General features: G+C 46.0%; 2 protein-coding genes across 2 annotated transcripts in view; both read left to right on the forward strand.

Moving 5' to 3' along the window:
• The first annotated feature begins 1,890 nt into the window (after positions 1-1,890).
• Positions 1,891-11,175, forward strand: LOC112076099 (protein mono-ADP-ribosyltransferase PARP9-like). The gene is made up of 5 exons (XM_024142986.2): positions 1,891-2,071; positions 7,414-7,892; positions 7,992-8,154; positions 10,133-10,426; positions 10,895-11,175. Exons 1-5 carry the CDS (start codon positions 1,912-1,914, stop codon positions 11,161-11,163), a joined length of 1,365 nt encoding a protein of 454 aa, XP_023998754.2. The 5' UTR covers positions 1,891-1,911; the 3' UTR covers positions 11,164-11,175.
• Positions 11,175-12,441, forward strand: part of LOC112076100 (protein mono-ADP-ribosyltransferase PARP15) — a 6,471-nt gene continuing 5,204 nt past the window's right edge. The window contains exons 1-2 of the mRNA XM_024142987.2: positions 11,175-11,350; positions 11,713-11,858. Coding sequence (XP_023998755.1) covers positions 11,266-11,350; positions 11,713-11,858 — 231 coding nt within the window. The 5' untranslated portion in view covers positions 11,175-11,265. The remainder of the gene's footprint in view (positions 11,351-11,712; positions 11,859-12,441) is intronic.

Genomic DNA, 12,441 nt, shown 5'->3' on the forward strand with positions numbered 1-12,441 from the left:
TAGACCAGCTCTATGACTGAATACTGGTCCTTTTAGATTACATGGACAGGGGGACCTGATCCTAGACCAGCTCTATGACTGAATACTGGTCCTTTAGATTACATGGACAGGGGGGACCTGATCCTAGACCAGCTCTATGACTGAATACTGGTCCTTTTTAGATTACATGGACAGGGGGACCTGATCCTAGACCAGCTCTATGACTGAATACTGTCCTTTTAGATTACATGGACAGGGGACCTGATCCTAGACAGCTCTATGACTGAATACTGGTCCTTTTAGATTACATGGACAGGGGGACCTGATCCTAGACCAGCTCTATGACTGAAAACTGGTCCTTTTGATTACATTGACATGGACAGGGACCTGATCCTAGACCAGCTCTATGACTGAATACTGGTCCTTTAGATTAATGGACAGGGGACCTGATCCTAGACAGCTCTATGACACTGGTCCTTTTAGATTACATGGACAGGGGGGACCTGATCCTAGACCAGCTCTATGACTGAATACTGGTTATTTTAGATTACATGGACAGGGGGACCTGATCCTAGACCAGCACTATGACTGAATACTGGTCCTTTTAGATTACATGGACAGGGGGGACCTGATCCTAGACAGCTCTATGACTGAATACTGGTCCTTTTAGATTACATGGACAGGGGGACCTGATCCTAGACCAGCTCTATGACTGAATACTGGTCCTTTTAGATTACATGGACAGGGGGGGACCTGATCCTAGACCAGCTCTATGACTGAATACGGTCCTTTTAGATTACATGGACAGGGGGACCTGATCCTAGACCAGCTCTAGACTGAATACTGGTCCTTTTAGATTACATGGACAGGGGGACCTGATCCTAGACCAGCTCTATGACTGAATACTGGTCCTTTTAGATTACATGGACAGGGGACCTGATCCTAGACCAGCTCTATGACTGAATACTGGTCCTTTTAATTACATGGACAGGGGGACCTGATCCTAGACCAGCTCTATGACTGAATACTGGTCCTTTTAGATTACATGGACAGGGGGACCTGATCCTAGACCAGCTCTTATGACTGAATACTGGTCCTTTTAATTACATGGACAAGGGGACCTGATCCTAGATCAGCTCTATGACTGAATACTGGTTATTTTAGATTACATGGACAGGGGGGACCTGATCCTAGACCAGCTCTATGACTGAATACTGTTATTTTAGATTACATGGACAGGGGGGAACTGACTAGACCAGCCTATGACTGAATACTGGTTTTTTAGATTACATGGACAGGGGGACTGATCCTAGACCAGCAACCAGTATTCAGTCATAGAGCTGGTCTAGGATCAGGTCCCCCCCTGTCCATGTAATCTAAAAGAACCAGTATTCAGAGTCATAGAGTAGTAGTGCTGGTCTAGGATCAGGTTCCCCCTGTCCATGTAATCTAAAAGGGACAGTATTCAGTCATAGAGCTGGTCTAGGATCAGGTCCCCCTGTCCATGTAATCTAAAAGGACCAGTATTCAGAGTCATAGAGTAGTAGTCCTGATCTAGGATCAGGTCCCCTTGTCCATGTAATCTTATTCATTATGATTCTAAGGATTAAAACTGATCCTAGATCATAATACTGATGCAGAGACACTATGCCATGTCCTTTTGTGGTATTACAACATACACTACCGAAGTTACTTCAAACAAACAACACTGCTTTTTCCCTCAGACATCATTGCATCACGGGACGTGATAGAACAGCAGTGTGTAGTGTTTTTGTTTCACCACGTTGCGTGACGCTCCTCACCTCCACTTGATCAACAAAACAAAAACAATGACAACGTCGGTGGGGCGGACAGTGGCGCGTATTCCATCTTTTATTGATCTTAAATGTTCTCCTCATTCCTCAGATCAATATTCCTTGTTCTGTGAGAGCAATGGCCAGGTCAGAGAATATCCCTCTGGAGGAGGAGATGGTGAGCATCCTGGACCAATGCGGGCCAGCTCTAACATATGTCCTATATAGCAAGTTTGGATGTACTGCTTTGCTCCATGGTGTTGATGCCGGTGCAGGTGCAATGAAGTTCAAGAAGCCAGGTGAGGAAACGTTTTCTACCCAGCTGTCAAAGGGCCTCAACAGTAAAAAGACAGTGAAAAATAACAGTAGCGAGGCTATATACAGTAGCGAGGCTATAACAGTAGCGCGGCTACATACAGACACCAGTTAGTCGGGCTGATTGAGGTAGTATGTACATGTAGATATGGTTAAAGTGACTATGCATATATGATAAACAGAGAGTAGCAGTAGCGTAAAAGAGGGGTTGGCAAGTGGTGGGACACAGTGCAGATAGCCCGGTTAGCCAATATGCAGGGGCACTGGTTGGTCGGGCAAAATGAGGTAGTATGGACATGAATGTAGAGTTAAAGTGACTATGCATATCTGATAAACAGAGAGTAGCAGCAGCGTAAAAAGAGGGATTGGGGGGAGGCACACAATGCAAATATTCCGGGTAGCCATTTGATTACCTGTTCAGTAGTCTTATGGCTTGGGTAAAAACTGTTGAGAAGCCTTTTTGTCCTAGACTTGGCACTCCGGTACCGCTTGCCATGGGTAGTAAGAGAACAGTTCTATGAGTGAGGCTGGCTGGGTCTTTGACAATTTTTGGGCTGTAAGTCCTGGATGGCACCCAGCTTCGCCCCAGTGATTACTGGGCCGTACGCCACTACCCTCTGTAGTGCCTCTGCGGTCGGAGGCCGAGCAATTGCCGGTACCAGCAGTGACACAACCAGTCAGGATGCTCTCGACGTTGCAGCTGTAGAACCTTTGAGGATCTGAGACCCATGCCAAATCTTTTAGTTTCCTGAGGGGGATAGGCTTTTCGTGCCTTCTTCACGACTTCTGGTGTGTTTGGACCATTCTATTTGTGGTGATGTGGACACCAAGGAACTTGAATGCCTCAACCTGCTCCACTACAGCCCCGTCGCAATGAGATGGGGGCGTGCTCGGTCTCCTTTTCTGTAGTCCACAATCGATTTGCCTTAGTCTTGGTTACGTTGAGGGATAGGTGGTTATTCTGCCACCCCCAGCCAGGTCTCTGACCTCCTCCCTATAGCTGTCTCGTCGTTGTCGGTGATCAGGCCTACCACTGTTGTCGTCTGCAAACTTAATGATGTGTTGAGTCGTGTCTGCCATGCAGTCGTGGGTAACAGGGAATACAGGACGGGATGGAGCTACATCAGCCCTGAGGCCCCAAGGTGAGTGATCAGCGTGGCAGATGCTGTTTGCCTACCTAGCCCTCACCACCTACAACGTACTTGCGGCTCACCACTCGCCGAATACTCTTAGACATTCCCTTACGTCCAGTACACGTCGCTTTTTTTCTGGTCGCGTGAGTGTTACACCCGCCCTACCAGCTACGCGCGACATCCCTCATTTTGCGCAGGCCGGCCTCCCGACAGCAAACCTCCTTCGCTACAACTCCACACAGACGACCTCCGTATCGCCGCCGGAGTGGATAAACGCTCTCTCGTATCGAGCGGCCCGATCAGCCCGCAGCTGCGCATCACTCGATGCTCACAACCATCGAGCAACTCCCCATCGCATGCTATCGACCCCGCGGCATGCTGCCCTGGGCCAGCCGCGTGAGACCCTACCGACCGTGCACGCTCGGACTCGGATGCGCACCGCGCGGCCCGGAATGCTAGCCAATGTGGCGACATAGCACTCCCCTGCGCCGTGCGCCGAGGTAGGCCGGGTCCCGAGGCGTCTCAACCGGACCGGGGCCACTCCAGACGCTCAGGCCGTGCGCCCTCACTCGCGTCGCGTTGCCATCTGTCACGAGCGCAGAGACCAATACCTCACGCACACCCTACCCTAACCACAGGCACACCCTCAACTCCGTCTATCAAGACTGCTGTCTCGCCGCCCACGTCCTCGACCCGCGACGGTTGCCTGCAACTGTACGCTGCCCAGCGGCGAGGCGTTGTCGGTGGGCGGCCCGTCAGGAAGTCCAGGATCAAGTTGCAGAGGGAGGTGTTTAGTCCCATGATCCTTAGCTTAGTGATGAGTTTTGAGGGTACTATGGTGTTGAACGCTGAGCTGTAGTCAATGAATAGCATTCTCACATAGGTGATCCTTTTGTCCAGGTGGGAAAGGGCAGTGTGGAGTGCAATAGAGATTGCATCATCTGTGGATCTGTTTGGGCGGTATACAAATTAGAGTGGGTCTAGGGTTTCTGGGATAATGGTGTTGATGTGAGCCATGACCAACCTTTCAAAGCACTTCATGACTACAGACGTGAGTGCTACGGGTCTGTAGTAATTTAGGCAGGTTTCCAACGTGTTCTTGGGCACAGGGACTATGGTGGTCTGCTTGAAACATGTTGGTATTACAGACTCAATCAGGAACATGTTGAAAATGTTAGTGAAGACACCTGCCAGTTGGTCAGCACATGCCCGGAGCACACGTCCTGGTAATCCGTCTGGCCCCGCAGCCTTGTGAATGTTGACCTGTTTAAAGGTCTTACTCACGTCGGCTACGGAGAGCGTGATCACACAGTCGTCCGGAACAGCTGATGCTCTCATGCATGCCTCAGTGTTGCTTGCCTCGAAGCGAGCATAGAAGGGATTTAGCTGGTCTGGTAGGCTCGTGTCACTGGGCAGCTCGCGGCTGTGCTTCCCTTTGTAGTCTGTAATAGTTTGCAGGCCCTGCCACATAAGACAAGCGTCGGAGCCGGTGTAGTACGATTCAAACTTAGCCCTGTATTGATGCTTTGCCTGTTTGATGGTTCGTCGCAGGGCCTAGCAGGATTTCTTATAAGCTTCCGGGTTAGAGTCCCGCACCTTGAAAGCAGCAGCTCTACCCTTTAGCTCAGTTGGAATGTTGCCTGTAATCCATGGCTTCTGGTTGGGGTATGTACATACAGTCACTGTGGGGACGACGTCCTCGATGCACTTATTGATAAAGCCAGTGACTGATGTGGTGTACTCCTCAATGCCATCGGAAGAATCCCGGAACATGTTCCAGTCTGTGATAGCAAAACAGTCCTGTAGTTTAGCATCTGCTTCATCTGACCACTTTTTTTATAGACCTAGTCACTGGTGCTTCCTGCTTTAATTTTTGCTTGTAAGCAGGAATCAGGAGGATAGAGTTGTGTTCGGATTTACCAAATGGAGGGCGAGAGAGAGCTTTGTACTCGTCTCTGTGTGAGGAGTACATGTGATCTAGAATTTTTTTCCCTCTGGTTGCACATTTAACATGTTGATGGAAATTAGGTAGAAATGATTTAAGTTTCCCTGCATCTAGAAGCGCCGCCTCTGGGTGAGTGGTTTCCTGTTTGCTTATTTCCTTATACAGCTGACTGAGTGCGGTCTTAGTGCCAGCATCTGTCTGTGGTGGTAAATAAACAGCCACAAAAAGTATAGCTGAAAACTCTCTAGGCAAGTAGTGTGGTCTGCCATTTATCACAAGATACTCTACTTCAGGCGAGCAAAATCTAGAGACTTCCTTAGATTTCGTGCACCAGCTGTTGTTTACAAATATGCACAGACCGCCACCCCTCGTCTTACCGGAGTGTACTGTTCTATCTTGCCGGTGCAGCGTATATCCCGCTAGCTGAACATCCATGTCATCGTTCAGCCACGATTCCGTGAAACATAGGATATTACAGTTTTTGATGTCCCGTTGGTAGGATATTCGTGATCTTACCTCGTCTAGTTTATTGTCCAAAGATTGCAATGATTGCACGTTGGCGAGTAATATTGACGGTAACGGCAGCTTTCCCACGCACCTTCTGCGGGGCCTCACGAGGCATCCCGCTCTGTGTCCTCTGTACCTGCATCTCTTCCTCTTGCAAATAACGGGGATGTTGGCCTTGTCGGGTGTTTGGAGAATGTCCTGTGCGTCCTGCTTGTTGAAGAAAACATCTTAGTCTAATCCGAGGTGAGTGATCGCTGTCCTGATGTCCAGAAACTCTTTTTTGCAGTGAGATACGGTTGCAGAAACATTATGTACAAAATAAGTTACAAATAACGCGAAAAACCCCACATAATAGCACAATTGGTTGGGCGCCCGTAAAACTGCTGCCATTTCTTCCAGCTCCATTTTAGATCTAGTTCTTAGTTCTTCCAAGAATCCTAGTTCTTCCAACAGTGCCTCCTCCTCAAGGTGAGATCCTGGTCAAAAGAAGTAGATGAAGAGGAACTCTTATTATCATTGGTGTATTATCAGAACACTTGCCATATATCTCACAGTATTTCCTACAGTATTTCCTACAGTATTTCCTACAGTATATCTCACAGTATTTCCTACAGTATTTCCTACACTGTACCTTACAGTATTTCCTATAGTATATATTACAGTATTTCCTACAGTATATCTTACAGTATTTCCATCAGCATATCTCACAGTATTTCTTACAGTATTTTCATCAGTATATCTTACAGTATTTCCTACAGTATATCTTACAGTATTTCCATCAGTATATCTCACAGTATTTCTTACAGTATTTCCATCAGTATATCTCACATTTATTTCTTACATTTATTTCCATCAGTTATATCTCAACAGTATTTCCATTCTCAGATTCTAGTTTATCTCACAGTATTTCTTACAGTATTTTTCATCAGTATATCTCACAGTATTATTACAGTATTTCCTACAGTATATCTCACAGTATTTCCCTACAGTATATCTCACAGCATTTCTTACAGTATATTCCTACAGTATATCTCACAGATTTCTTACAGTATTTCCATCATACATCTCACAGTATTTCTTACAGTTTCCTACAGTGTATCTCACAGTATTTTTACAGTATTTCCTACAGTATATTCCACAGTATTTCCTACAGTATATCTCACAGTATTTCCTACAGTATATCTCACAATATTTCTTACAGTATTTCCTACATTATATCTCATAGTATTTCTTACAGTATTTCCTACAGTATATCTCACAGTATATCTTACAGTATTTCCTACAGTATATCTCACAATATTTCCGACAGTATATTCCACGGTATTTCCTACAGTATATCTCACAATATTTCTTACAGTATTTCTTACATTATATCTCATAGTATTTAAAAGATTTAGATGCACTATGTAAAGTGGCTGTTCCACTGGATGTCATAAGGTGAATGACCCAATTTGTAAGTCGCTCTGGGATAAGAGCGTCTGCTAAATGACTTAAATGTAAATGTTAAATGTATTTCTTACAGTATTTCCTACAGTATATCTCACAGTATATCTTACAGTATTTCCTACAGTATATCTCACAATATTTCCGACAGTATATTCCACGGTATTTCCTACAGTATATCTCACAGTATTTTTTACAGTATTTCCTACAGTATCTCACAGTATTTTTACAGTATTTCCTACAGTATTTCTCCCACAGTGTTTCTTACAGTTTTCTTCTTCTATTTCTCATCTTTAAGTATTTAAGCACGGAACTGTCCATTCCGACTCCAGAGATGCAAGGAAAAGTGTACAACCATTTATCGAGCTCTGCAGTGCCTATCATGATACATTAAGGGAGGCCAGACGCTGGTATTTGGATGTTTTGTACCCTGCCTCGAAGAATGCAATCACCATTCACAACAATTTCATCCAGCACTTTGGCCAGAGGGAGTTTGAAGAGCTTCTTTCCCTTCAGACCAAGAGGGAAGTTTCCATCGAGGAGAACTTTAAAGATGGCCGCTTTGGATTGACCATCCAGGGGGCTTCTAGAGGGTTCAAAGCTGCTGTGTTAGAGGTGGAAGCCCTGTGCTGCGAAGTCCAAGAGGATTTTGCAAAAGAACAGTTGAGTTTAATGGGCCTGCAATCTCCCATCAGTTCCCCAAGGAAGCCTCTAGATGACAACAGTTCTGACTATAAAGAGAGACAGCAACATTTTCCCGGACTTGAAATTGTCAGGGTGAGTGTCACAAGAAACGATGGATAACGTTAAAGGTGCAATCTGTGGTATTCACTGCCTGATAATTCATCAAATATGTCCATGGCTGATGCGTTACAGGTTCAGAAGGTGGAGAACAAAGCTCTGAAGCAGGTCTTTGACCTCAGGAAGAGGCATTTGCAGGTGTCTACCTCTTCTCAGCGAATGTACCAGCGCTTGCCTGTGCAATTCTGTGACCTACTCAGCAGAGTGGGCTTTCAGATGGAGTTTGCACCACCTGATGGTAAGAGAGATTCCGATTGCGTTTACACCACCTGACGGTAAGAGAGATTCAGATGGAGTTTACACCACCTGATGGTAAGAGAGATTCCGATTGCGTTTACACCACCTGACGGTAAGAGAGATTCAGATGGAGTTTACACCACCTGATGGTAAGAGAGATTCCGATTGCGTTTACACCACCTGACGGTAAGAGAGATTCAGATGGAGTTTACACCACCTGATGGTAAGAGAGATTCCGATTGCGTTTACACCACCTGACGGTAAGAGAGATTCAGATGGAGTTTACACCACCTGATGGTAAGAGAGATTCCGATTGCGTTTACACCACCTGACGGTAAGAGAGATTCAGATGGAGTTTGCACCACCTGATGGTAAGAGAGAACTGTAGAATAAGAATGAAATTCCACAAATAGAGTACATTTTGCATCCCTTTTATATTTCAATCAAGGTTTTGCACTAATATTGAATTTTAAAAGCCTGTCATACTAAACTAAGTGCCCTTTAATATAGACCATTTGGAACGTTCAATAAATCCGATTTTTTATATGAATAAAAACTTGCTGAAGTCCCTCGTCATGTTTTTCCAACTTCTAGGAAGATTTTAACCCACTTTAACGCCAACATTTCTCATGGTTCCACCATCTTTGTAAAAGCCTAGTTACAGTATGTTCTTGCTTTGAAAGTCATTTCTGAAGATTTTAATTTATTTTACGTGATTAGTGATTCATTTACAAGTGTCCCTCATTTAAGGTCAACCCTGTTGCGTGAACTGAACTCTCGTTTTAATATGGTTAAACTTCCTATTCCTTCCTTTTTTTCTAAATAAACATTGAACATCAACATGTTCAGGCTCCCGAGTGGTGCAGTGGTCTAAGGCACCTCATCTCGGTGCTAGAGGAGTCACTACAGAGCCTGGTTCAGGCTCCCGAGTGGTGCAGTGGTCTAAGGCACCTCATCTCAGTGCTAGAGGAGTCACTACAGAGCCTGGTTCAGGCTCCCGAGTGGTGCAGAGGTCTAAGGCACCTCATCTCAGTGCTAGAGGAGTCACTACAGAGCCTGGTTCAGGCTCCTGAGTGGTGCAGTGGTCTAAGGCACCTCATCTCAGTGCTAGAGGAGTCACTACAGAGCCTGGTTCAGGCTCCTGAGTGGTGCAGCGGTCTAAGGCAGCACATCTCAGTGCTGGAGGAGTCACTACAGAGCCTGGTTCAGGCTCCCGAGTGGTGCAGCGGTCTAAGGCACCTCATCTCAGTGCTAGAGGAGTCACTACAGAGCCTGGTTCAGGCTCCCGAGTGGTGCAGCGGTCTAAGGCAGCGCATCTCAGTGCTAGAGGAGTCACTACAGAGCCTGGTTCAGGCTCCCGAGTGGTGCAGTGGTCTAAGGCACCTCATCTCAGTGCTAGAGAGTCACTACAGAGCCTGGTTCAGGCTCCCGAGTGGTGCAGCGGTCTAAGGCACCTCATCTCAGTGCTAGAGGAGTCACTACAGAGCCTGGTTCAGGAAAATTAGCGCATCGAGCATAACACAATCAAACCTTTTACCCATAGATAGATAGGCTAGACATTTTTTTTGTGAAGCTTGCACTCAATTGACCCTCCCCGTTGCACACAACTAGCTTCCATTCCACATGTCACAAGGGACAATTTATGGCTGATTTAAGATGAAAACCTCTACCATGTTACCTTAATGGCACTTTAGTATTTGATTATTAGTTAACGCCTTGAGATTGGAAAACATGTTTTTTTATGACAGAATGTTAACATGAGGTGTAATAAATAGTTACACTAGCCGACGTGTACTCTATCCGTGGGTCTACCGCAATCAGAATATGCAGGTCGGCAACTTTCACTAGTCTTTTTCAGCCACAGCACATACCTATTCCTGGTGTGTAGCTAGAATAACACACAACCGTCACAAAATGGTTTTATGTTGCCATGGAGTCCACTTTCTCTGATGTTGTGCAAGAATATGTTTCATCCACAGAGCAAAAGCTGGGAGAGGGGATCTACTTCAGCGGCAGCGTGCACGGGGCAGAGAGGCTGTGGAAGGGCTCAGCTGACGAGGAGTACCTGTACTTCATTGAGGCACAGGTGCTGACTGGCAAGTCAATTGTTGGCTGTCCAGGTCTCATCGTGCCTCCTCCCTTTGCCAGAGACCCACTCACCCTGTATGACAGTGTGAAAGGAGGCGGAGACACCTGGGTCATCTTCAATGGTCACCAGGCTCTACCTGAATATCTGATCACCTGCAAAAAGCCTACATACGTAAAACCTCACGGTAAGACGTTCTACATGACGTTCTACTTGACGTTCCACATGACGTTCCACACGACGTTCCACTTGACGTTCTACACGACGTTCCACTTGACGTTCCACATGACGTTCCACTTGACTTTCTACACGACATTCCACACGACGTTCTACACGACATTCTACATGACATTCTATAGAATACCCTATTACTTCATTAAAACAGTGTGTTGTGTCCCATATGGTAGTGGTTAGAGCATTGGGCCAGTAAACTAAAGGTTGCTGGATCAAATCCCTGACCTGACAAGGTCAAAATCTGTTGTTCTGCCCCTGAGCAAGGCAGTTAACCCACTGCTCCCTTGGTGCTGTTGATGTTGATTAAGGCAGCTCCCTTCACCTCTTTGATTCAGAGGGGGTAAATGCCGGAAGACACATTTCAGTTGAAGGCATTCAGTTGTACAACTGACTAGGTATCCTTTTCCTTTTATTCTCACAGCATTGTTCAACTGGGGTAAAGCTAAAAAGCCACAAAAGAATGAGGACATTGTCATCAAGGGCCGGGAAGTGGATCGTTGGATCAAGGACCTGAACCTAAAGGAAGCAGAGAGCAGCAGCATCCCACACGACGCTGTCTACCTGTCCGAATCCAACCGCCACCGCATCCATGCCATGAGAATCCAGGAAACGCTGAGGAAGGCCAGGGACAAAGAGTCCTTCAACTGGAACATTAAAGTGCCTAGCAACATGGTGGATTGGCAGCAGTAGCCAAGGGGGCAGTACCAGAGATTCCACCCCATCCATAACTTCCATCTGCAGCAGGCGCTGGAGAGGAAGCAGCCCCGTGTGGAGGTCTCTGTCCGGGGGAAAATGTGCAAGTTCACCCTGCCTGACAGGGCTGCTAACAAGACAAGTGGAAACATCCTCAAAAGCAGACAAATCGACAAGTTAGCAGGTACAGGTTGGTGTATTCCATACAGAGTTCATTTTCTATTTTAACCTTAGTTAACAAGGGGATAAGCTCAGTTCAAGTTCAACACGTCCATTAGCCGGAAGTCTATTTGCATTTTCTTAACCTTTGTATTCTGTTCATGGATACCATTATTGTGAGGAAGGTAACATTTCTTGAGCAGTGGAAACAACTATTACATGGGCAGATGCTTCGCTAAGACTGTTCTACTTCCCCGTGGCACTATCATATCCTGTATACAACTATGCATGCCCAGCTAGTGTTAGCATGATGGTTAAGTGTGACATGATTTTCTTATGGGAAATGCTAACTGTTCACCAACTTAGCAATAACTGTGTTTGCTCTAGCGCAACCTATTGAGAGTCTCCCTCAGCATTGGGATGCCATGCCAGCCAACACGTCCTGCCTGTCCTGCCTCATTCAGCCAGGAAGCCCAGAGCACAATGAAGTTTTAAAACTGTTCCGAGCCACCTGCCCCAACAAAGTTATAAAGGTAGGCTACCTGTTTTCCAAAATACACTTCCATTGTAGTTATTTTTATGTCTTCGTATGTTCTGGATGTTATCTGCATGGCTGTGTGAGTAATGGGTTGATTAGTTCAGGGTGACTCATCTGTTGGTCTCTAGCCTTCTGACTAGGTTCCTGTCTTTCTAGGGAGTTTTTCCTAGCCACCGTGCTTCTACACCTGCATTGCTTGCTGTTTGGGGTTTTAGTCTGGGTTTCAAATCAAATCAAATGTATTTATATAGCCCTTCTTACATCAGCTGATATCTCAAAGTGCTGTACAGAAACCCAGGCTAAAACCCCAAACAGCAAGCAATGCAGGCGTAGAAGCACGGTGGCTAGGAAAAACTCCCTAGAAAGGCCAAAACCTAGGAAGAAACCTAGAGAGGAACCAAGCTATGAGGGGTGGCCAGTCCTCTTCTGGCTGTGCCGGGTTGAGATTATAACAGAACATGGCCAAGATGTTCAAATATTCAAAAATGACCAGCATGGTCAAATAATAATAATCACAGTAGTTGTCGAGGGTGCAGCAAGTCAGCACCTCAGGAGTAAATGTCAGTTGGCTTTTCATA

Source organism: Salvelinus sp. IW2-2015, unplaced genomic scaffold (genome assembly GCF_002910315.2).
Source record: "Salvelinus sp. IW2-2015 unplaced genomic scaffold, ASM291031v2 Un_scaffold3571, whole genome shotgun sequence".
Lineage (NCBI taxonomy): Eukaryota > Metazoa > Chordata > Actinopteri > Salmoniformes > Salmonidae > Salvelinus > Salvelinus sp. IW2-2015.